At 37.1% G+C, this 27,338-nt stretch overlaps 1 protein-coding gene across 1 annotated transcript; it reads left to right on the forward strand.

The window, feature by feature from the left end:
- Nucleotides 1-4,673: 4,673 nt before the first annotated feature.
- Nucleotides 4,674-27,338, forward strand: LOC140135544 (malate dehydrogenase, mitochondrial-like). Its single transcript, XM_072157117.1, has 8 exons — nt 4,674-4,878; nt 16,482-16,734; nt 20,544-20,653; nt 21,992-22,195; nt 22,998-23,102; nt 24,376-24,426; nt 24,833-24,934; nt 26,218-27,338. Exons 1-8 carry the CDS (start codon nt 4,801-4,803, stop codon nt 26,338-26,340), a joined length of 1,026 nt encoding a protein of 341 aa, XP_072013218.1. The 5' UTR covers nt 4,674-4,800; the 3' UTR covers nt 26,341-27,338.

A 27,338-nucleotide genomic window follows, 5' to 3' on the forward strand; every position in this document is an offset into this window, starting at 1 on the left:
GTAGATAGGGCATTGATGAACTACTTGCTATCAGCAATAGATAGGGCATTGATAAACTACTTGCTATCAGCAGTAGATAGCGCATTGATGAACTGCTTGCTATCTAGATAGGGCATTGATAAACTACTTGCTATCAGCAGTAGATAGCGCATTGATGAACTGCTTGTTATCAGCAATAGATAGGGCATTGATAAACCACTTGCTATCAGCAGTAGATAGCGCATTGATGAAATGCTTGCTATCAGCAGTAGATAGCGCATTGATGAACTGCTTGCTATCAGCAATAGATAGGGCATTGATAAACTACTTGCTATCAGCAGTAGATAGGGCATTGATAAACTACTTGCTGGCAGCAGTAGATAGCGCATTGATAAACTACTTGCTATCAGCAGTAGATAGGGCATTGATGAACTACTTACTATCAGCAGTAGATGGCGCATAAACTTTTTGCTATCAGCAGTAGATAGCACATTGGTGATGAACTACTTTGCGCTCAGCAGTATTAGATAGACATTGATGAACTACTTGCTATCAGCAATAGATAGGGCACTGATGACCTATTTGCTATCAGCAGTAGATATCGCATTGATGAACTACTTGATATCAGCAGTAGATAGGGCATTGATGAACAACTTGTTATCAGAAGCAGATAGCGCATTGATGATCTCTACTTGCTATCAACTGTAGATAGGACATTGATGAACTATTTGCTACCAGCATTAGATAACGCATTGATGAATTATTTGCTGTTAGCAGTTAGCGCATTGGCAACTTTCTTGCTATCAGCAGTAGATAGCAAATTGATGAACTACCTTATACTTGCTATCAGCCTAAATAGGACATTGATGAACTACGTGTATTTGTTATCAGCAGCAGATAGCGCATTGATGATGAACTAAAGTACTTGCACTAGTAGTAGGCCCTAGATGGCGTAGTGAAATCTACTTGCTATCAGCAGTAGATATTTATTGGAAACAGTTATGCAGGGATTAAATTAGGCCTAGGCTTACATGTAATCATAGGATTTAAATCAGCAAAGCAATTAGGCCTGGTCAAAGAAATCAAAACTCCTCAAGACTTGAAAGAAGAATACAAATATGTTCTCAAGGGTTTGGGATGCATAGGAGAGTCTCAACATCTTAGGGGCTGTGCAATAATTATGAGGCCCCCGGGGTTAAAATTTCCGAACGGCCCGCCAAAAATCGCTTGCCCCCTCCTCTCAGCTGCCAAAACAAAAATCGCTTTGTTTTATTTATTCATTAATTTGTTAGGCCCTATTTCTTCAGGGCCCCTCTTTCGGACCTAAAATTATTTTCAGCCCCCCCCCCCCCCTCTTTACATGAAAAATGAACATCAACCCCATAGAAAATAGTGTAAACTCATGTTCTACGAGAAAAATTAAGGTGATATTTTTAAAGCCCCCTCCCTCCTTGACGGGTCAATTGGTTACTGCTTCAAATGCTATTGATGCTTATTTTCGGCTAGTTAAAAAACATATTGAGCATTATTTGAATGCATCTGTGCGCTTTGACTTTTTACATATTCCATTGCCTTGCTCTACAAGGGTGCATGGGGTATTTTGACCTAGGGTAGGGGTATTTTGACCCTTGGTAGGCCTACAGGGGTTACCATCAACTGATGATCCTGATCTCAAAAGTTTTTGCACCTCGTGACATTCTACCAACCAGAAGTAGACATTTTCATTTTATCACCCCTCTATTTATAATAGCGACCCATTCTATTATTCTTGTGTAGGCCTATGTAGGCCTGGTCTTCTTTATCATGTTTAGGGTGGTGCAATAATTATGTGTACCCCCCCGGGGGGTGAATTCTCAAAATGGTCTGCCAAAATCGCTTCCCCCCTTTGGCCGTGCCAAAAACCTTTGCCCCCCTTTCGACGTGCCAAAAACCTTTGCCCCCCTTTGACGTGCCAACAAATCTTTGCCCCCCCCTTACACATGCAAGATTTTGGGGAACCCGAATTTAAAACCTTAAATTGTCTTAACATATAGGCCTAATGCGAGCGCAGCGAGCAGGAAATTTTGCATATTTGAACGTGTTCGTAACGTTTTCCTACGCCTTTTTAGGGCGTAATATAGAAACGGTGCCCAAAATATCTGTGCCAAAAATTGCTTGCCCCCCCTTTCGACCTGCCAAAAATCGCTTGACCCCCTGTCATGTGGTAATGTTATCAATGCGCGATTAATTGCAATATGCGCTCAAACTAGTACGCGGCGTGGCGCGCTATGTCCGCAGATTTGCGTAGCGCCATGATTGCGAATGTATTTTATTATTGTAATTCACTTTTGAATGTAATGTCCGACCGTGATGTCGTAAAACTATGGAATGGGAGAAAAGAGGAAAGAGGATGGAGAGAGGAATAAAAGGACTCTAACTAGTCTAAGAATTATGGTAAAACTTCGCCTGATGGTGTGATTTCATAGTTTTATTAAGAAGATAAGCCGGCAGTGAACGTAACATGGTGGCAGCGGAAAAAGTAAATCTACAGGTACGCCATTTCCAAGAAATAGCCTAAGAAAGACTCAAAGAAATCACCAAGAAAACATCAACGAAGTTTTCGAAGAAAGAAACTGGAAAATTACCAAAGAAAACATCAACGAAGTTTTCGAAGAAAGAAACTGGAAAATCGCCAAAGAAAACATTAACAAAGTTTTCGAAAAAAGAAACTTGAAAATCGACAAAGACAATATCAAAGTCGGTAAAGACTAGTTCAGCTTTGAAGAAGAAACCTTCAGTGAGCTAGCCATTCATAAGAAGAAAGAAGAGGACGCAGAACTGATTAACTGTTGTATTGGAAGCCCGGATTGGAAGAAAGAAGAGAGCGTCACAGTACCAGATAGCTTCGCTACAGAAGAAAGAAGAGAAGAAAACAGATAGCTTCGTGACTGTATCATCATCAATTCCGTTCAAATACCAGAATTGTGAGATTTGATGCATTTTCATCGTTGGAATATATTGCTGATTTGTGTTCTTCTGGAAAAAGACGGGTGAATCGTGTTTTCATGACAGTGGCAGTGTTGTCTACATGATCTACGCATCGGTGTGGCAGATTGATGTGGAAAATGGATTACGAGAGGCTGTCTTCAGGTTTTAGCCTGCTTGGATTCCTTGCTAAATGACCAGACATTTGGTATGATATTTTGACTGTTGGCCTTTTTACTTGAAGACAATCAAGAGATGTTTATATTTTCACAGATGAAAATGATCAGTAATATATTGTAAAATTTAAACGAGGATTGTGCGATAGTGAAGCAAGTATTATAAATATTGCAAATGTACGTGCACAAATGAAAGGTACGTACAACGAAATGTGTATGCACATATCAAAATTAAATGTTGTATACATCATGCGTAGTAGAAATGTAGGCCTAACCTAAGCTTACATAATGCACGTCAATCTTTGTGGCATTCAAAAATGTTTTGTTGTGTAAAGCATAATTGCGTTTAAAAACAAAGATAAACAGCAATGAAACATTATATTGTTTTAATTTAGTATTATCATGCACATGGACAAATGTGTGCATTATTTCACATGCAAAAACTCCAGCCAGAGTACAAAAATGTGTGTAAGATTTTTTATTGGATTGTTGTAATAAGCGACGAGCGTTTGGGATTGCAGCAGTAGTGCGCAAGTCAATCGAGTCGACATTTCTTTAAAAATTGAAATGAAGGGATAAAGTATTATAAGATGGTCGTCAAAAAACTGTTGTGTTTAAAATAAGATTTTATCACAAAATGTGCGTATTGATCAGGATTTCATGATGAATTTAAATTTCTGGACAAGCGTTTGGTATTGCAGCTATAGTGCGCAATTAGTCAAGCGACATTTCATATAAACATGGACATGTATAACTTAATTCATTATGTTTTGGAGAGATGGAAACTTGTGAGATTATCATTGGAGAAGAAATTTATCACATAAATTTTATTTGTATTTATGGCAAATGTACGTTTGGAGAATATTTTATAAAATGAATTAAAACGTGCATTAAAACAAATGTATGCATGAAATTATATTTATGCACACAAAAAGATGTAAATTTAACGCGATTTAAATGTGCATTTTTGAGATGATTGACACAATCATATAGGAGTTCGGGGAGTGTCATGTGGTAATGTTATCAATGCGCGATTAATTGCAATATGCGCTCAAACTAGTACGCGGCGTGGCGCGCTATGTCCGCAGATTTGCGTAGCGCCATGATTGCGAATGTATTTTATTATTGTAATTCACTTTTGAATGTAATGTCCGACCGTGATGTCGTAAAACTATGGAATGGGAGAAAAGAGGAAAGAGGATGGAGAGAGGAATAAAAGGACTCTAACTAGTCTAAGAATTATGGTAAAACTTCGCCTGATGGTGTGATTTCATAGTTTTATTAAGAAGATAAGCCGGCAGTGAACGTAACACCCCCTTTCGACCTGCCAAAAATGCTTGCCCCCCTTTTGGCCTGCCAAAAATCTTTGCCCCCCCCCTATAATTCACCCCGGGGTACACATAATTATTGCACCACCCCTATAGGTTCCCTGAGCCTGCCCGATACCGATATGTTTTTCGTCACACTATTTAGCATATTTTTACTATTACGTCACAATCAGCACATCTGCGCATGATCAATGTCCTAAAAATAACCTCTGACCGAGCCGGTGATCGGCATGTCTCTCTGATCAATCGGGCAATCCGTCGGCTTCTTGTGCTGCTACTTTGCTCTGCAAATTTAACCAAATTTAACAGATTTTGGTGGACATAATTATTTAAAATTTATTAAAATTATAAAAATGATTCGTTCACTAGTTTCTCGTCGGTGTCTTGCAAATGCTGCACGCCTGACTAGACAGCTTTCGACGTCGTCAAGTGTGAGTATTTTAATTTTTAAAATCGGATACAATGTGAATGTACATCGCAGTGATCGAATTTGATTTCCATGCAAACATGATCGGAAAAGCTTACACAATAATGCATGCATGACAAGTTTGCTTAAAAACCTGTTTTGTAGCTGGTCTGTGAGTTGAATTTTACATCGTAATCATCTAAAACCCAGTGCAGTGCTCTTACCATGGCATGCTTACAGTGAATGATCAAATCATGATGAAAAATCATTCCAGCAGCTAGCTGGCCCTGGCCCCTGCTGAGCATTATATCCAGGTTGGACACATCACACTACCGTGTGATGTGTCCAGTTCGTCGCCGAACTTACATATAAGATGGAGAGCTTAGCATAACGGCCTGCCTATTTACGCTTCCTGAAAACACTCTTGCACATAACATACAAAACCACAAATTCACTAAACTTCAACTTGCACTACCGACACCATGAAAAATATTTTAATTATTACCGATCCTTCAGAATACTTGCAAATATTGGCAGTTTCATAAAATCCTGCTGCTGAAAATCGTAAATTCCACAATCTTCTGTCAGATCCAGGTCAGTTATCACAGGTGGGCGAATCTACCAGCGTGACAAGACCAGAGATAATAAAAAGCATGAGAGGCCACGCCGTACAAATAGCTAGCCTGATTGGCAAGCGTCGTCGCTGGCCAGATCTTCTACGGTCGTCAGTGTTCGAAATAAGCACTTATCCTCTTGTCCTCTTGTCCAAAAATCACTGGGGACAACCATATTGAGCTAAGTACTTATCCCTGGACAACCACTATATTTTACCTCCAAAGGATGACACATTTTGGGGACAACCAAAATGTAGTGAGGACAAGCAGAATTTATGCTTTAGTTATCCTCAGGATAACCTCCATATTTTCCTTATTTCGGACACTGACGGTCGTGTATGATGAGTAAGGCTGGCATTTTCGGTCGGGTAAACGGGTACCCGCCCGAGATTACATTACCCGGGTAGGAAATACCCTCCCCGGGTACCCGAAATTCAATTTTTGAAATTTTTTTTTTTTATTTTTTCGGTTTTGTAGTTCCCTGGACCTAGACCTAAATGCTAGGATCATTCATGGTTGACCTAAAAAAAAAAATAAAAAAAATTCAAGATATTTTGTTATTTTTAATATGAAAATTGATAATTTGTATTCATGTCATAGTCTATTAATGATTTCAAAATGCATTCAAATTCAATACATTTTGAAATCATTAATAGACTATGACATGAATACAAATTATCAATTTTCATATAAAAAATAACAAAATATCTTGAAATTTTTTTTTTTTTTAGGTCAACCATGAATGCTCCTGGCATTTAGGTCTAGGTCCAGAGACACTACAAAACCGAAAAAATAAAAACTTAAAAAAAAAATAAATAAATAAAATTGTTTTTTTTTTTTTTTTTTTTTGTTGCATTGGTACCGTTACCCGCCAAAATTGCGGCGGTACCCGGGTACAAAATTACCCGAAAATGCCAGGCCTAATGATGAGTAGAGACCATAGAGCCCTATATAGGGCTCTGTGGAAGAAACGGTTCCTAATTTTGAAGCCATGGATAATATATTCATTTATACGAGAACCATATTTTTGTACCAATCACAGAACAGAATTTCACTTACTCACAGCTGTCAATCATTCTTGTGAAACGTAAGCTCCGCCTAGTATCAAGGTCTTCTTCTGCGCATTGGTTGTGCGCATTAACTAGCCTCCAGCACAAATCCTGTGCACACGATCAGGTTGGATGGGCGGTTTACGCCTGGTTTACACAACAGGAACTGCGATGCATCCTAAACTGGATCGCTTTCCGTGTATTCGCATTGCATGGTGGGTAATCGCCTGCCAATTTGCGTAGCTCCACGCTCACAACAGTTTAAAATCAACACAGGTAAATCCATATAAAAATTAACATGGACACAAAATTGACATAGCTTATGTAATTCAAATAATAAAATGTAATATTATCATGATAGATGCACGTTTTATTAAAATTTGAAAAGATTATTAAGTCCAATAATTTGTTTGTGTTAGCTTGCACGAGTCACAAAATGGCGACCCATCACGCATTTTCTGCATGTGCCGACACTAGTAACTCATAGTGAATGTCCTCAAACTAGCGCCAGTGTGTCTCAGGCCTGATAACGACCCCAGGTAATTTTATGCAGAAAGTTTTCTTGCGAACAGCTGCAGGTGACAATTAAACAATGAACACGGCTTGTTTATGTACATGCGTGGGGAGGCTTGTACGTCAGCTGACGTGTTTTGGACATGTTCCGCGTAAAAAGTGTCGTTTTCTTCATGAAAAATACCAGCGATGACCAGTTTTTTGTGGGCTATTTGATTTACAGGTATGTCGGTTCGTCATAGGGTAGAAATGATAGCTGTACAATTTGTATAACATACAGTTTAACATAGGCCTAAACATTTATGGGCACAAATCGACCTTCCGTATTATGCACAAGTATGTGGAAGTGGCAGGCATACCTGAGCATGCTGAGCAGGAGTCTGAGACAAACCTTTGCCACCTCCCCCTTTTTGACACGACAAGAAATCTTTGTCCCTTCCCTTACAAGAATCAAGATTTTTGGGAACCCAGATTTGAAACCTGAAATTGTCTTATCATATTGCAATACAAGTACAAGCGCAGCATTGATCGTGAAATCTATCTACTATCCATGGCATGAGGCATGACGACACGATAGTTAATGTGTGGATAGAAGATAGAGATTGCTTCTGCTTCTGCTTCTGCTTCTGGTGGTTACTGCATAATCTCCTCAATCGTGGGATGTATAATGCTAGTATAACACGGTCAGTCATCGTAACGTCTTGACTTCAGTTGTAAAATGCAGCAAAACAATTTTTTAGATTGTCCAGTTTGGCTTCAATTTAGCTTGGCTAACATTTATGTTTCTGGAGTGTTTGCTTACTTTTAACCGGAAACACTGGCGCTGAAGTACAAATTCCGACCATATTATGAGTCCGTTTAATTCTGCAACCTTGCTTGATCAAGGGTGCATACCACTAAATCCGCCTGTGAAGCGGTTTCCGGTAAAAGTTTATCACGACTATAGTCCCAACTTTACATAAAAATTGTGCAAAATCGGTACAATATTAACAATTTTAGTGTTGCAAATCGTGTTTTGCTAGAACTTGTGAATGTGAGCTCTACTAATTTGAACAGAAAACGCGAAAATTTGAGTGATGTTTACGATGATGAGCGCATGAACACACGAGGTCAAAACGGCGATCCTGACTTTTAGACCACCCGCGCTATATAGGGCTCAAATAATACTATTTCATCAAGGTTTAATATTCTTAAACTAAAAGTTTCATCTAAGGAGTCAAGCTTTAAACTATTTAAAAGCAAAAATATCCAACAAGCTAAAAACGATTTTTTACCCGTTTTTTAACAAGCTAAAACCAATTTTTGAAAAGAAGCTTAAAATGTCAATTTTTTCATCGTAAAATCATCTAAAAAATCTTTAAAAATACAGTGACCTACCTAATATTACTAATCTATGTTTCCGATGGTATCCAAGAAGCTAAAATATTGTGAAAGAGGGCAGGGCTTTGAGTAATGAGGGAAATTACGGGGTAAAATACATCACATTTTTCCGAGAGATTCGCCATCTTGAATAAATGCAGAATTGCGTCACGCAGTAATATGATGTCAAACGCGCTTGAAAATGCATGATACGCTAGCGTAAATTACCGTCAAAACGAGCGTACATCAAACGCTTGTGCTATGCGAAAACTTCGGAGCGGGCAGCACCGGTTTTGTTACCAGCTCGTTTACGTCAAAAATAGCTATAAAAACGTGAATTTTAGAACAAAATAAAGCTTGTTCGATGGAATAAAAGGTATGTTTGTAAAGTTGAAAATATGTTTAACCTTGTTGCAAAAGTTTAATATGATAAATTTGCAATTTGTTCCTTATATAGCTCGGGTGGTCTAAAAGTCAGGATCGCCGTCAAAACGCGGTTAGCAGTCGGACGTAACGGGAAAATCAGGCCTTTTTATATAGCGCTATTTTTCTCAACAAGTAGACCTAAAATATGGTGTCATTTTCAGATATGTTATGCAGAATTTTGTTCTGATTCAGATGATATCAAATATATATTTCAAAGTAACACGTAACTCGACTTAAAGCCTAAAACGTGACCCCTATTTTGCACGTAAAGTCTATGGAAAGCTATTTTGTGGCATGTACCCTTTAAAGAGCAATTCCATGCGTTTTTTGCGCGTCTTTATCCATTTAAAATGCACGCGAAGAAAAGAGGAGGGACTATCCAAAAGAAGATACCTATTATTTGTGATCTTATTATGTCTAACAACCTCGACATATTAGCTATAACTGAATCCTGGTTAACAGGTGATCATCGGGATGATCATGCTATAGCAGATTTGACATCAACTCTCCCTGATTTTAACTTGCATCATATCCCACGGAAAAACAGAGCAGGCGGTGGTGTATGTGTTTGTTTAAGGAAATCATTTAAAATTAATATGTCTACCATCAAAGAATATGATTCATTTCAGTATATTGATCTTGCAATAACTTCTCGCTGTCAAACTCCTCTCCGTCTCATTGTTTTGTATAGACCTCAAAAAACCGAATGTAAGCAAAATACAGCTCCTATATTTTTCCGTGAATTCCCATCATTCTTTGAGGAAATTGCTACTACACGCAACAATCTTCTGATAACAGGAGACTTTAATTTTCATGTTAATGATCCAGCTGATAAAGAAGCTTCTTTATTCTTGGATCTCATCGATTCGGCCGGTTTAAAACAATTTGTAACTGTACCCACTCATATTAAAGGAAACACGCTTGATCTTATTATCACCCGCTCTACAGACAATTTTGTATCCAACATAAGTGCCACTAATTTCCTTCCTTCCGACCACGCAGCCGTCTTGTGTTCACTTGATATTGTTCGCCCTGAGACTACAAAATGGAAATACGTATCGAAAACTTCAAGCGACATTGACTTGAATACTTTTCGCAATGATATTTTACAGTCATCTTTATATACTTCTCCTTCTCCTGATCTAGATAAGCTAATTGCTCAATATGAAAATGTGTTACTCAAACTCAAAGACAAACATGCTCCACTTATTACTCACACAGTCAAATGTCGTCCAAATGCACCATGGTATAATGAGCAACTCCGTGACTTGAAACAAAAACTCCGTCGCCTTGAACGTCGCTGGCTCTCTTCTAAATTAGAAATTGACAAGCAATGCTTCAAAGAACTCAGCGATCAATACCATGAAATGATCAATCAAGCTAAACTTGATTACCATAAGATGCAGTTCAAAACTGCAATTCAAAGCAACTGTTTCAACAAGTTGAGAAATTAAGCAAACCAAAATCATCTAAAGTTTTGCCATCAGAAATTCCTGATGACCCTCTCGTTGAAAGATTCTCCAGCTTTTTTGCAGAAAAAATTCAACGTATTAAAGCCAATTTGGAAGAATCACCACCATCACATTTAAGTGTTCAAACAAGCTATTCTTGCACTTCGACACTTTCTGAATTAGCCATGGTGTCTGAGGAATCGGTAAAGGATATCATCATGAAATCACCATCTTCTTCATGCACGCTGGATCCAATACCAACATGGCTCCTTAAAAAATGTATAAATGAGCTTGTTCCTATCATCACAAAAATCATCAACTTATCATTCCAGCAAGGTAAATTTCCTGATGTTTTAAAATCTGCACTCATCACACCACTCATCAAAAACCAAGCTTAGACTGTGAAACTCTGAAAATTATCGTCCTGTGGCCAATCTCAAATTTCTCGCTAAAACTATTGAACGCGTGCATGTTCTTCACAAATACATAAGTATCTCACTTCACAAAATCTTCGCGGTAAAATGCAGTCGGCCTATAGATCTGATCACAGTATTGAGACAGCGCTACTTCGTGTATATAATGACTTGTTGTTTGCAGTAGACAAAGGAAAGGAAGCTGTTTTAATACTTCTTGATTACTCTGCTGCATTTGACACTATCAACCATGATATTTTTATTGACCGCCTAACCCAGAGATATGGTATTACTGGATCTGTATTAAACTGGTTTTCATCATACTTCAAAAACCGCTCACAATTTGTTTCTATCAATAACACTATTTCTAAAGCTCATGTGCCAAAGGAGGGTGTTCCACAAGGATCTGTGATTGGACCACTATCATTTACCATGTACACAGCCCCTCTGGAGGATGTTATTAATGCTCATGGCTTCAGTAAAATGATTTATGCCGATGACACTCAAATATATATTGTGCTTGATGAATGTGAACGCTCATATCTTCTTCCAAAGCTTGAAAGATGTATAAACGACATTAAAACCTGGTCAAACATGAACGATTTAAAACTAAATGAGGACAAAACGGAAGTAATCCATATCACATCTCGTTTTAAACACAATTCACCTTTACCACCTGTTCAAATTTGTGACTCATTTATCCAACCTGTAAATAATGCTCGCAATCTTGGTGTAATTGTCCAGAATGATCTGAGAATGGATTCTTTTGTTAATAACATTTGTCGCTCAGCATCTTTTGCTCTGTATAAAATTGGCCAGATCAGAAAATATCTTGATAAAATTGTACTGAAATGCTTGTTCACGCTTTTATTACATGTCGCCTTGACCAATGCAATAGTCTTCTTCACGGTTTACCAGACTCACAGATCTCCAAACTCCAACGAATTCAAAACTCGGCTGCCAGATTAATTTCGCTTACTAAGAAACGTGATCACATTACTCCAATCCTTCATGATTTACATTGGCTACCTGTGAAATACCGCATTATATACAAAGTTCTCCTCCTCACTTATAAATGTATTAATGGTCTTGCACCTGTCTATCTTCAAGAACTCATACAGCATTACACGCCTCCACGTAGTCTTCGATCGTCAACACAATTTCGTCTAACTAGCTCATCATTTTCTACTCAGTATGGTCATCGCTCATTTTCTATTGCTACCTCTGAACTTTGGAACAGTTTACCATTACATGTTAAAAACTCTCAGACTGTTAATCAGTTTAAAACATCTCTGAAAACTTATTTATTTAAAATTGCATACTAATGTTTATTTGTTATGTTTTTTTTTATATGTATAATTTGTGTTAAGCGCTTAGGGACTTTGGTGTAAAGCGCTATATAAGCATGGTTTATTATTATTATTATTATTATCAACAAGCGCGTTCATGGACGCCGCCAGGTTTTTCGCTGTATGTGCGTTTGCCGCGAATAGGCCTGCTTTTATTTCCAGTTTAATAAAAGTTCGATTTTGGTAGAAGTTTGAAACCTTTTGATGTGAATTAAGAAGAGTTTCAAAATATTGAAAACATTGTTTAATGGTGTTTAAATTACAAAGAAGTTTTTAAATTTCATTGTTATTTTTTAACCAATTTTTTTGTCATTTAAACTCAAGTTTTGGCCTTCAATTTTAATAAAATTGCATAAAAAATTAGACTTAAGATATTTAAGTTTCTTGTTTGCTTTATTTATACCACTGTCCAGTATTTTAAATTGTTATAACATTCAAAGTTTAATTTATATTAATATTTAATTTCAAATAGCCATTCATTACATTTTGCTTTTTGGACAAAACGGGTTAAAAGTGACGCTGGAGGGGGGGGGGGGGGGGGGCCTACTTGATTGACATTTTTTGTCTTTTTAAATATTCTGCAGGTACTGAGAATGTTTTAATTTTGAAGCTATGCACTTGTAAAAGATGTTCAAAGAACGTTTACTCTTAACATCAATTAATATCTTCATGAAAATAGCAAATCAGCAACCATTGTGCATTCATGTGCATCAAAATGATGAAAAATGGCAATTGGCGGCTATCATGCTTGTGCTTGAAATCGACATCCTGTCTAAAGTATGAAAGAAATTAACCCAAAATTTCATACAATTAATTCAAAATGTAGTGAAAAAGATAACAAAATCATTTTCAAGGCCTAAAAACGATGTTTTAGCCTCTTCAAGGGTGCATACCACTAAATCCGCCTGTGAAGCGGTTTCCGGTAAAAGTTTATCACGACTATAATAGTCCCAACTTTACATAAAAATTGTGCAAAATCGGTACAATATTAACAATTTTAGTGTTGCAAATCGTGTTTTGCTAGAACTTGTGAATGTGATCTCTACTAATTTGAACAGAAAACGCGAAAATTTGAGTGATGTTTACGATGATGAGCGCATGAACACACAAGGTCAAAACGCAGTTAGCAGTCGGACGTAAACACGGGAAAATCGGGCCTTTTTATATAGCGCTATTTTTCTCAACAAGTAGACCTAAAATATGGTGTCATTTTCAGATATGTTATGCAGAATTTTGTTCTGATTCAGATGATATCAAATATATATTTCAAAGTAAGACGTAACTCGACTTATAGCCTAAAACGTGACCCCTATTTTGCACGTAAAGTCTATGGAAAGCTATTTTGTGGCATGTACCCTCAAAGATGTTTTGACAACTGCCAACTGCGTCGTTGATTAAAAGATTTGAGAAAATCCAGTGCTGGGCAAATCAATCCATCGATATCTCCCGATTTGCAAAGGTTGACTTGTCATTGCAAACCAGGGGTTCAAATTCGCAATCAATTGCGGGAACCTGTTTAGGTTCTCGTAAAGGGCTCTTGCGAGAACCTTCGGTTCTCATCAAAACCAGGCTTCTGATTCCTGCAAAATATTGAGAAAAAGAGGTAACCTTATTTTTTTTGCAGTTTTTCTGACAGACAATGCATTCATGAATGCATGTCGCTTTCATTACCCTTTCAATTTCTACCCTGTGAATTTTTCAAAGACTGGAGCGGTTGATAAGATTTTGCTCCCAGCGCCTGCTTATTACAAGGCAAATTTGCTCCCAGCGCCTGCTTACTATAAGGCTTGTCCAAAATCCTCTATTTTCTGTAATAGCACATTACGGCAAATGGGCAACTAGTGTGAACTACAAGGCTCTGGTCTGGGAGCTTCAGGAATGTTTTTGTTCAGCACTTCTGTTCAATTGTGTGGTGATCAGAGCTGTCAACTTTTTGGAATTGCCTGGCGTGAGACAGAGGCGTACCGGGATTTGCCGATCCCAATGTTCATTTTGAACCATGATTATTTGAGCCACGGCGCCGAGAATGTGAAAAGCGGGGGTATTCATGATGATGCGTGACATTTTACTCATTTTCCGGCTTTTTGCGTGAGAATTACTACATAGGCGTGAGATTATACTACCTTGGCGTGAGACCGTGAGAAAGTGACCCAATGCGTGAGAGTTGACAGCCCTGGTGGTGATACTTAAAGTATCTATACTGTTTTTGACTGTTGACATGCATGTACAATTATTGTACACATGTACAGTCAGATTTAATAGCTGACAAAGGCGTTGATACAGGTTCTCTAGTTGCATGCATAGGGCACTGGCTACAATTTGTATGAAATGATGACCTTGGCTAGTTCAGGCTTCACTGCACTGACCACTTCACTGACACTGACCTTATGGCTTCAGAAGTTCAATTCTTTAAGATCAGTCCGAGCAAATTTTATAGTACGGTGTTGTGAACATTTGTTAGTTTGTCATTTACTGCCACAGCTATAATTCGGTAGCTATCCTCAACCTCAGACCTTCCTAGCTCGAGATATCTAAAATACAGGTTTACATTTTACTGTCTTACATTATCTTGCTGTATTTCAGCTAGAGCGCCATAGGTAAAAAACCTGGGTTTTTTCTGAGAACAATACAAACACATAATCTTTTCATGACTTCAGTGACGCGATCTCGATGGCTATCATTTCTATATAACACTAGATTTCGCGGTTCTCGGGTCGGGCGCTTCTCGTGATAGGCATATTTCTAATTACCCAAACCTGTTACCCATATACCTGCCCTGACTTTTTAAACTACTATGAAATGCGTCTCTCAATGATCAAGACCCAATGAACTTGACACAACTTCGGTAGTTCGGTAGGCCTACCCATAATCTGGAAACCCTCTTTCAAGCCCTGCCCTGTTACCACATTTAGAGAAACCGAAATTAGTATCTGGACGTGGATATAGGCCGTTACTAATGTAAATCACGAGAAACGTGAACGCAAACACGGTTATAGGAGGATTCCGGAAATAGTCATGTTCTGCTGAAATAGGCCTATGCACATGTTTGGTGTATGCACATGTTTGGTGTATGCACATGTTCGGTATTGAAATATGTGTTGAAAATAAGGCCTATAATTATTGGTCCGATGAGATGCACCTGTTAGTAACACTGTAATGCTTTCCGATGCGCGCACTGTACTCCGCGCACACTCCCGTTGATACTCCGCGATAGCGCACCACGAGCACGCGATAGTGCACTGCGTGAACGCGAACCACGCAAACACGAACCGCGCGGACGCAAACGCGATAGCGGACGGTTATTAGTAATAAGATGTCCATTGAAGTGAGAGAGAAATCAGAGAATTGAATAGATGCGTGTTCGTCACAATAGAAATTAACACAATAGAAATTAGCATCTCATGAATGCGCAACAAATCTTTAGAAATAAGAAAACCCACTTTTAGACAGGATTAGCTCGTGTCTGGACCTTCCCTGCTCAGACACTGCACTGGAGGGAAAGACTGCTGTTGTTTGTGGTGAATGGGAAAGTTAACAGTATTTGAAAGAGCAGCCTACACATGTAATGTTTTCATGAAAAAAATCCAACTTGTAAAATATTGTTATTTTGTCCAGTTCCATAGTCTCTCAATTTGTGCTCAATCAAATGTTATAATCAATAAATTGCTAATGAACAAAACCTGAATGCAATATCCTTTTTCTCTTGGTTGGGCTGAGTTGCTGACATCACATTCATAAAGGAAACCCCTCGTAATAACCCCATGGATGTATGCATGTGCTATTTCAAAAGTCAGATTTGATGGCAAAAATAGACACTCTCCCTCAATCCTTAATAGGCCACCTCACTCAGTAAAACAGTAAGGGACCATTCACTAACTTGTTGGGGGGCCTGATACAAAAAAATTTCATTGCCAAAAATTTTTTTGGGCCTCCTTTTCAGATCTCAAAAATTTCAGTGCCCCTTTTTGGGACATGAAAATTATTGGCCGGTCAACCCCATAGAAAAGCATATAAACTTAATTTTCCCAGGAAAATTTGTAGTCAATTTTTCAGGCCCCCCCCCCCCTTAGGAGGGTCAAAACTTGTTAGGGCTTTTTGCATCAGCCCCCCCCCCAACAATCCCCCCTACAGATCTGAAACTTGACAGGGTCAGAAATTCAGCAAGAATCAGAGAATCCATTCTCGCAAAGATTCTCGTCAACAAAATTGCAAGAATCTAAATGGATTCTCGTTATCTCATAAATATTTCAGTTTATCATGCAAAGTTATATGGCGAGAATCATGGATCCTTGCAAAATTCCACTGGGAGATTCTCGCACTTTGTTGCGAATTTCTGACCCTGCTTGAGAGATGTTTTTAAATGGCTATTTGAGTGAAAAGAAATTCTGAGAGTGAGCCAAAATTTGATATAAACTTACATGTAATCCCATTATCCCAATTTGATTTGCTAACAGCACAACACCAAGGTAGCTGTACTAGGTGCATCAGGAGGCATCGGTCAGCCTCTCTCACTCTTATTAAAAAACAACCCTGGTATCAGTCAACTAGCCCTCTACGATATTGCACACACACCAGGAGTAGCAGCCGATCTGAGTCACATTAACACCAGGGCATCAGTGGAAGGCTTCCTAGGGCCTGATTCGCTGGGAGAATGCTTGGAAGGAAGTCAAATGGTTCTCATCCCAGCTGGTGTACCCAGGAAACCCGGTAAGTCATCAAATTAGGCTAATGGAAATGAATCTTCAGTTTTCCAATTACCCGCCCACATCAGATGTTCATGTTTGCCCAAATTTTCATTATTTTGAATATTATATTGTTCACATTTTCTTTTAAAAGTAGGGTGGTCACATGAAAATTTCAAACCCACCCTGGAATTACTTTTTCTGTCAGGATTGTTCCTTCTGCAAAATGATTTAAAAAACCTTTTGAATCAACTCAATCGGACAATCCGTTGCGAAGATACAGCCTTTTAAAGATTCACAAAATTGGCCATTTTTACCCCATTTTTAGGAAAATCCTGATTTTGTCATAAATTTGCATATTCATGAAGCGATAATTGTGGGAATTTTTGGGCCAAAGAAAGCATGAGATTTATTGTTTTTGTTTATTTAATGTTCATTTATGCAAATGGCCCATTTCACGGTTAGGCGCCACTTTTTGATTTTTAACGTATCTGGCCTGGTGTGTAAAAAATAATGGGGTTACAGAATTGACTGTTGGTGATTTTTCATTGTCTCTGTATAGCCTACCTCCACTAGCTTAATCGGCCTTTCTGCTATTATCTTTCAGGGCGCACAGGGGTCAGAAGTGGTCAAAAACCACATTTTACTATCAACCTAAAAACAGACATTTATTTTCCAATGCTGCCACTTTTAACTATGTTGAGCCTACCAGCTGCTTTTTTGTTGTTTTTATGTAATCAGGGATGTAAGTTTTCTGTATTTTTACAGAATTTTGTATTTTTTGTAGTCCAGATTTACGCAATTTCTTTTATTTTCAGCCTGTTTTGGGGCTTTTTAGCGTGAATTTCCGTGTTTTTTCCCCAATTTTCCGTATTTTTCTTCAGGCTTACTTACATCCCTGATGTAATGAACAAGTTGCACTATACAGCCATACATGAACAAAGTAGTAGTTGTCAGTTAAACTAGCATGAGAACCATTTAAATTTCTGAATTCGGATGTGACATTTTCCGTTCACATCTATGTACCTTATTCAATGTGGAATAGATCGACTAATACTTTACATGAATGGCAAACTAGTGTGTTTTAGTAAAGTTCAGAGTCTTGTTACTATTTGTTGAACAAATTACACTTGTTGCTCTTAATATGTAGATACAGCGATATTTTGAATTTTGCCAACAAATTCCGTTCACAATTTTGTCACATCCGATTAATTTTCCAAATAGTATAATTTATTAACAAATAAGTGGCAGAATTTGTTCTCCTTGATTTTAAAATCTCCTGCTATGAGCTATCTAATGACACCATTTAATGAAAACTCCTTCATCAACTTAGCTTGCAGATGTCATTTCAAAGTTTCCGTTCACATGTGTCACATCCATGGTACCTGTCACATCCAAAATAGTTTCTTCAAAGAACTAAGACAGGAATGGGACTAGGATGCCAGTTTGAAGTTATTTCATTACAAGTTTGTGGGGAATCAAAAGGCACAATAAGTTTTTAATTCAGTATGCCTTCTTTAATTGTGACAGGAGATTCAAAAAGCTTCAATTTCCGTTCACATGTCACATCCTCAAAATTAGTAGTTTTAGGCCAAAATACTTAAACAACATGATATTTGACTATCTAAAATAGGTTTATTATTTCATACATGTCACATATGATTATTTCATGGCTTTGTTGTTGTCTTTTCGGGGACAGTTTTGTATACAATTTACAGAAGCGGATGTGACATTTTCAATTGTGAACGGAATATTTCAGTATATTATAAACATTTTGCTTGGCAAAAATATAAAGGGTCAGGAAAAACATTTTAGCATTGCTCAATTCAATAGAATCTATCAAAATATATGTGTTAGAAGTGCTTTAAAGCTTATATTTTGACAAGCAAACTGTTTATAATAATGAAATATTCTGTTCACAGTTTAAAATGTCACATCCACCTCTATAAATTGTAAATAATGTTTTAAAATGAACACTAACACAGGTTGATATGTTTCAATATATCCCATTTAATTTACTGAGTGTGTGAAAACTCTTTGAATCATTATTTTCTAAAACATACTCTACTTTACAGTATGTGGTTTCCGTTCACATTGACATCAGTCACATCCAAAATTGCACAAACATAAGAATCTTGAATTTGACCTGTGCTTTCAAACTGGCTGATATTATTTGTGAACATTACCCATATTATGACCATCAAAGCTGTGAAATATCAGAGTCATTTATTGATTATTAAAATTGTTGAGTAAACCTTTTCATGTCAATTTCCCTTTTTTACCACAAAAATTACATGTAAGTGGCCATAAATTTGTCATTACACAACCAAATTTGCCCAAATTTGGTCAGAAGAGAGCCTATGACATACTTGTTTATTTTAAATATCTATTATATATGTATTGGACAGTAAAAGTATAAATATTCACTACTCAATATTTATCAAATTTGTTAAAAAATTACATAACATGAGATAATAAATTATAATTTTCTTCAAGAAGTAGAGAGATTTAAGCTGGGAAATGATATTTTTATGAAAATCTGGTCTTATGTGGAAAAGAAAACCCCAATTAAATGAAATTTAATCCATTTTGAAAATTTCAAGTTTTTTTCACCAAAAGTGGCGCCTAACCGTGAAATGGGCCAAATATTAAAAATCCAGGGTCATAATTGCTATATTTGCTTCTTTACATCATTTTTAAAATGGCTGAAATCACAAAAATAACTCTTTTGCCAGGACTTTTAAGGTAAATATGTGTGATTTTCACCATTGAGGGCGCTATTATGTGCCAATTATGACCTTCAAAGGCCTGTATTTCCTAAACTACACAACCAAATTGTCTGATTTTTGCACAGGATTTTGCTCTGAGGGTCTAGATTGTAAAACTGAATATAGCATAATTGTACATCTTTGGGAAAATACTTTTATTTGATGACAAAAATTTATTTTGTGCGTAACTTTTTATGCGTGACCGACTGACCGTACAAAAATGCTATATTCACCTTCATTACGAGCAGAAAATTTTCTATCTAATTAGGTAGTCGGGTTTGCACAGAAGTTACTAGGAGACAAATTATATGGAATTCAAAATGCCCAAAAAGTTTTCCAACTGCTGCAGAATCTGTTACAATTTCCACTATACATTTGTGTATGTAGGCAGGGGTACACACAATAGCTAGCATTGTGGCCACCCTATTAAAAGATTATGAAGTATCTGTACCAAACTCGGCAGCAAAATCTCTCTTGTCTTTCTGATGATTTTAACACAGTTTCAAGTTAACAGGGCAGTATAGGCTTATAATGAAATGCAAATTAATACAAATCAGAGTTTATGCATATATATATTCATTTAGCAATGCTATGAGGATCTAGCCTTGAATGTTGGGTATTAAAATACAAAAAATAAAGATTCCAATCAAATGAGTTTAAAAAGCTGGAGCACAAAGTATGTAAAAGGACGCCCAAAAGTGTAGCACGAGTTACCGTGGAATTGCCCATATATAAGCTAGAGTATGGGCTAGTCCACAAAAAAAACTAGGAGTTGCAAAACAAATCAACAGTGGATAAAAAGCTAGACCCTTTTAAAACAACTTTAAAAATTTTCACAAGTTTTCACTGAACTCCCTGTACTTTATTAGTTTTAAAATTTTTGTGAGTGGAAACGTCCAGTAATGTACGTATTGAAATTACCATAGGATTATGACCGTCTCCATTCATTAAAATATTTTAAACGTTTAAAAACGATTCCCAAGCGTTGAAACGTTAAATATTGACAACCTTATGTGACTTTATAGTTTAAATTGCATTCTTGTATGTGACCCTTATATTATTTCAGGTATGACCAGGGATGACCTGTTTAACACCAATGCTGGTATTGTCAGGGATTTGTGCAAAGCTGCAGCTACATATTGCCCGGATGCTATGATCTGTATCATTACAAATCCTGTAAGTGTGTACATAATTAAATAATTATTTGAAGTATAATAGACCTACTGGAATAGGAGTCATTACTCCAAGTTTCATGCCATCAGACGATCGTGGAGTAAATTTGATAGCTGGCTTAAGGGATGGGGTATGAACGTTTGGACAGTGTTTATTGTGGGACATTAGAGCACATCAGACATGTTGAATTGCATTCTGAATACGAAGAATGTCCTTCTGATATCAAATAATTTTGATTTTTGAAATTAGCAATGTAATACACATTTTATGGCAAATGATTAAAAATTGATATTTTTGATATTTAACAGTACTCGAAGTTAACTTTATAAATCTGATGATATGTACTTTAAGTGTATGTAGGTGGGATGAAAAGCCGACGATCAATTGAAAATTTTGCCCTTTCGTAGTGAAGATATGGATTTTTGCCCAAAAACACACAAAAAAATTAGGTCTTTTGGGGAAAAAAGCCATATCTTCAATATGAAAGGTCAAAATTTTCAATTGATCGTCGGCTTTTCCTCCCAGCTACATACACTTTAAGAATATATCATTAGATTTATAAAATTTACTTCAAGGACTGTTATATCAAAAATGTGGAAAATATCAAATTTTAATAATTTGTCATCAAATTCGTATTATATCGTGAATTTCAAAATATTAAAATTATTTGATATCAGAAAGACATTCTTCGTATTTAGAATGCAATTCGATATGTCTGATGTGCTCTCATGTCCCACAAAAATACTGTCAAAACACTCAAACGCTCATTCCAGAAAGGTGGTACTACACCCCCTGATATATAGATTTTGTGACTAATTTTGCATTTTTCTCAAAAAATAACTAACTGAAATTTCAGTGATTTCAAGACAAGTGGTTCAATATGATCATTTGGTAAGAAATGAGGTACATTCTAACGGTACCTCTTTTCTTGTCATAAATAATGTACCGCTTGTCTTGAGTCACTCTTCGTAAGAGTAAGAGTCACTGAAATTCCAGTGTAGTAACTGGATTTTACCAGTGTGTTATTATTTTTTGAGAAAAATGCAAAAATAGTCACAAATTTATCAAGGGGTGTAATACCACCTTAATGGTGTTTTTTTTAAACTTAGGGAGCTTTGAACACTAACATTCAAAAAAGGAATACAGGGACTGGGGACCTCTGGATAGATAATCCAGTACTCTAGCCTCTCTTGCCAGCCCTGTGATGGACAGCAATCGCATATTGGATCTCGCTTTTTTGCTTTGGCACTGGTCAGAGCCATGAAACCTTGTTGCCAGGTGACTGGGAAGTACTTTCTTAAAAAGAATTAAAGGTATTTTCATTTAAATTTTTTTCAACAGGTTAATTCTACTGTACCAATTGCTACAGAAGTCTTCAAGAAAGCTGGCGTGTACGATCCTAACCGTATCTTTGGTGTGACGACGCTGGACGTTGTCAGGTCTAACACCTTTGTTGCAGACGCAATAGGCGCCGATGTCGGTAACACTAACGTCCCGGTTATTGGAGGACATGCTGGCGTCACTATTATGCCACTTCTCTCACAAGTAAGTGCTTAGTGCGATGCATTTCTGTATCTGAATATTATCAGCGCTTATTACCAGGGTTAGAAATTGGGCAAGAATAATCTGTGGAAATTTCCAAATGAAAGGATAAGTTTCATGCAACTTTTTGCAAGATATGATTGTTTTAGATTTTTGGCTTGATCCTGAATATGAAATGTAAATGTTGGTATCGCAAGTCTTTGTACAGTTTGTCCACTCTTAAGTACAAAGTGACAACGCGCGCGTATACAACGCGTTAACAGTGCGTAGTGCTGCGTCTTTGCTGCAGGTATGCGTGCCTTCAAAGTCAGCACAATGTGTGCGTCCGCGTCTGTACTTTGTACTTCGTACTTCAGAGTAGACTGACTGTAGCGTGAAATTGCTTCAAATTTTTCACAAGCACTAACTTTGAAAACATGGGCATGTAATTTAACTTTGTTAAAGGATTATAGAGGCTTTCACGACGGGGATCAATAACAAGATGTGTGTACAAGGTTTCAACATGTATGGCATGGGGTTTTCCACCTCCATGTGGTGACATACCTACATGTACTTAAACCTTGGTGCTTCTAAATCTCGAAGTCAATTGTTAATTAGATTTTTACTAATTACTATTATACTGTTAAAGTAGGCATTTTTTGCGCTATTAAATTTTTTGCTCTTTTCCAATTTGCACAGTTTTGCTTGTTTTTCGATTCGCGATTCTAAGCCTCCTTTAGGGTCCATCCGTTGGATCACTGCTGTGTCCGAACATATTTTTCCAGTGTTTCTAGTTTGTTTGTATTTTCTGTTTGTTTGTATCTAGGCTACTCCATCCTTGCCAGCAGATTTCCCACAAGACAAGCTTGAGGCTCTTACCGTCAGGATTCAGAATGCTGGTACAGAAGTTGTCAATGCTAAGGCTGGAGCTGTAAGTACATTACTACCTTGCCTGACCTGACCCGACCTGACCTGACCTGGCCTGACCCAAACCTACCCTATCATATCCAGACCTTGCCCTTCCTAGACTCTACCTTACCCAGAACCCACCCTACCTGAGAATTTACCAGGTACCTATATCAATCATCTATTTACTATAAAAAAAAAAGAAAAAAAAAAAAAAGCGCAGTGATTTATAGTGCGCTACGCACAGGCACAACACCTAGACGTTGTTCCACAAGCCTCAGCACACTTTAGGTTTCACCCTGTAGACGTTGTGCGTGTTGATGCCTCAACAGTCAACACCCCTCTCAATCAAGTGCACCCCATAGATTAGACATTGTGTGTTGAATGCCTCAACTACCCTCCCACTCAATTGCAGCCCCCATAGACATAGTGTGTGTTGATGCCTCAACACCTCTTTCATTCAAGTGCAATTGATGGGATGTTAGGTTTCACCCCATAGATGTGTGTGTTGATGCCTCAACTACCCTCCCACTCAATTGCAGCCCCCATAGACATAGTGTGTGTTGATGCCTCAATACCTCTTTCATTCAAGTGCACCCCATAGACATTGTGTGTTGAATGCCTCAATACCTCTTTCATTCAAGTGCAATTGATGGGATGTTAGGTTTCACCCCATAGATGTGTGTGTTGATGCCTCAACTACCCTCCCACTCAATTGCAGCCCCCATAGACATAGTGTGTGTTGATGCCTCAATACCTCTTTCATTCAAGTGCAATTGATGGGATGTTAGGTTTCACCCCATAGATGTGTGTGTTGATGCCTCTCACTCAAGTGGAACTGTTAGAGCTGTGTATCAAGTAAATATGACATATCATACTTACACTTTACATAACAACTTAACAATTTATTTTAGCTGTCCCGAATCCTAACTTAAATGCTTATCTGAAAATCACAAAATGATACAATCTGGGGCCAACTCTGATTCTAACTCTAATCCTAACCCTAATCTTGGGACCTATTGTACATCATATTTTTTTTCACATTTTGCAATGGTAAAATAATCAAGCAAGAAATGATTAAAAAGGAAAGGTAAGAATAGTGCCAAATAAAAAGAAAACATTGCTAAACTAATTCTCTTGTAGTTTTATGTATTCCATACTGAGCATGTAAGTATAAACAAGCAAGACTTTTGTTTAATCTGGCATTTATTTACAACCAAAAAATACACATAAAAATCTTAAGATCTTGTTCTGGCAAAGATTAACATTTTTTCTATCTATTTTTCCTACTTGTTCAGGGATCCGCCACTCTTTCCATGGCATTTGCAGCAGCTAAATTTGCACAATCGGTAAGTGACAAAATACTTTGATTATTACTTAATTCATACAAGCAATATGGTAATTCCATCAGCAGCTAACAGGCAAGATGTCCCACAGGGGCAAACTTTGCTTTTGTGAATCACTGGCACTTCTCCAGTGTGAATATGTTTACCTATTGAGCCTATTGATTACGCATAGGTGGAGAGAGGCAATGAAGGTAAAGCTCTCTGTCCATAGAGTGAAGATATTTTGTACACAATTTTTGCCTAAATACCTCGTTAATTGATCAATAAGCATTTAAATGAGTCATTCGGTGCGCTGGCGTATTGTGTGACTGACAAGTGCTTTTGTGAAATATTTTTCGCCTATTACGACGAGCTGAACACCCTTAATCTCTTACCACCATGTTACTATTGTAAACTTGTTTTCCTTCAGCTTCTTGATGCAATCAACGGCAAAGAAGGTGTGGTGGAGTGTGCCTTTGTAAGATCTGATGTTACCAAGGCTCAATACTTTGCAACCCCAATTCTGTTAGGAGTAAGTATGATCATTATTTAAAGTGGTGTGGTCCAATTATTAGTACCGTCGTCGACATGCCTTATGTCGACATAATGGCGACATCGGCACGTATCCCGACATGTCGACATCAAAAACAAATTCTAAAAAAAAAAAAAAAAATTTTCAAAAAATATTTTTGGCCAGAAAAGCAAGTTATAGCCCAAAAATGACTTGTTACCAGAGAAATACTGCTACTAAAATAAAAAATGCCAATTTTTTTTTACAAAGTTGGGTAAAGTTGTACATTTTGATTACCTTTGCTTCTATTGAACAGTTAGGGACACATTGAATTAGTATGCATTGCTAGCTGTTCAATAGAAGTAAAAGTAATTAAAATGTACAACTTTATCCAACTTTGTAAAAAAAAATTGGCTTTTTTGAGTAGCAGTATTTCTCTGGTTTCCAACCCTGAATAACAAGTCATAAACCATTATTAAACAATATGTTTCCAAATTTTGAGTTGTATAGCTTCAGCAGCTTTGATATGGGAAAGGAATGCCCCATAGGATAGCACATGCTTCTGGTTGCCACCACATTTTTGTTCACACCATCTTAACACAAAATATCTTGGGTGTTAAATTTGACTGAACTAATGAGAAAATATGAGTTTCTGATACCAAAATATCATTTTGGATGAAGAAAAATGGGAGATGAGGCTGCAAATTGGGTCACGCCCCTTTAAAGGCACGGAAGACAGACTGATTCTGCTTTCGAGTTTTTGTAACTCATTTATACCAGGAGTTGATTTCATGAACGGTTTTGATGTGTCATAAGTCATTTAAACTCATCGTAAGTCAAAACCTGCTGTAAATCTAACATATAAATCCCATAGAAGAGTTACAATGGAGTTTAGGACTTCTAAAGATGCTACGTAAATCATAACATTGATCCAAGCCACCACATCCGAGGGATTGTAGTGGCAAATTTGTTTTGGGTGACTGAAGCTATATCGTAAACTTAGTAGAAAACTAGAATTTAAAAAAAATACAATTCTACATGAACATTATTTATTTGTATTTCAGAACATAAAATTTGCACACTTCAGTTTTTGGTTTTGAGTACATACTAGCAAAATTTAATGTGGACTTTGATAACAAGTTACCTTAATTTCAGAGTGGTTTATATTATGTACGTGTATGGTAACTTAAACACTGTTTCAAAACATTTTTGCTGTCGGAAGTACAAGTTTTTAAAATTTAAAAATAAAGAAACAAAACCATTTTTTGATTTACTGATTGATATTGTCATTTTTTCCCCCACAGCGCAACGGTGTAGAGAGGAATCTCGGTATGGGTAAGCTGAACGACTTTGAACAGAAACTTGTTGAGGAAGGTCTGCCAGAGCTCTTGGGTAGCATCGAGAAGGGGGAGAAATTTGCTGCATAATAAGATGATTTCAACTTTTATCAATTAGTTAAAACCTTTGGGTGATTCATTCTGTGACAGATTGTGTAAATTATCTTTTGCTATCCACATGTTTTTCCTACCGTGTTTGATATTCACTGATGCAACCATCAAATTTAGTAATAACATTTTGATATTTTTGACATGGCAAAGTACGCTTATCTTACCTTGAATTTTAACATATAATATAGAACAGATTCATTTTGCAGTTTCAGATGTTATGTATCGATATTTTAATGCTGATGATGTGTTATGTGCATGCTTTATGTATCGTAAATTTTGTTGTGCAAATCGTAACCACATATCGGAGTATTGTTTTTTCGCTATGCACCAATTAAGTAACAAAATGTCACATAATGAATAACCTTGATGAAATTTCTGTTATGTTTTGCTATCTGGTGTAGACAGTTAATAAATCTTGTCTTTCGACTCTGCTGGTTAAGTTATTATTCAACGGATTAGGAAAAACAAGTCCTTTTTGGGCTTGTTTTTGTGCTATTCTATCAGAAAGATGTCAAAATACTTAGTAAATGATAAGTAATCATGTGAAATGTAACTACTTGAAAATGTGTCGCTAATGTACAACAGCTGTAGATTTGTTGTGAACCACGGTACATGACGTTGATCAGCAGCATCTGCAGAAAACTCTTTTTGGAAATTGCACCAATTTTGAAAAACCCACCGCAAGATGACACAATTTTCTAAGTGGTTACCCGACTTCAGATTTATGAAATTTTTGTGAATAATCTACTTGAATATTAAGATATGTGGGATTTGTGCAAACATTGTCTGTAACACTGGATCTAGCAGACCTTGTCTTTTGAGGCGAGTGAGAGTGATCACTCGCCTAAAATGAAGCTGAGGAGAGCTTTTTATTACTCGCCTACATTGGTGTAATACTAATACAAGTGATTAAAATCACTCACCTACAGCTCACCTGACAAGTTTTGAGGAGAGTGATTTGTGGCCAGCAATTTTCA

This window comes from Amphiura filiformis, chromosome 1, assembly GCF_039555335.1.
Source record: "Amphiura filiformis chromosome 1, Afil_fr2py, whole genome shotgun sequence".
NCBI classification, from domain to species: Eukaryota; Metazoa; Echinodermata; class Ophiuroidea; order Amphilepidida; family Amphiuridae; genus Amphiura; species Amphiura filiformis.

Excerpts from the sequence above, each read along its gene's own strand:
- LOC140135544 (XM_072157117.1), top strand. The coding sequence starts at position 4,801 with ATGATTCGTTCACTAGTTTCTCGTCGGTGTCTTGCAAATGCTGCACGC. Across the intron at positions 16,735-20,543 it reads TGGTGTACCCAGGAAACCCG|GTATGACCAGGGATGACCTG; the intron begins GTAAGTCATCAA and ends ATATTATTTCAG. Across the intron at positions 23,103-24,375 it reads TCAATGCTAAGGCTGGAGCT|GGATCCGCCACTCTTTCCAT; the intron begins GTAAGTACATTA and ends CTACTTGTTCAG.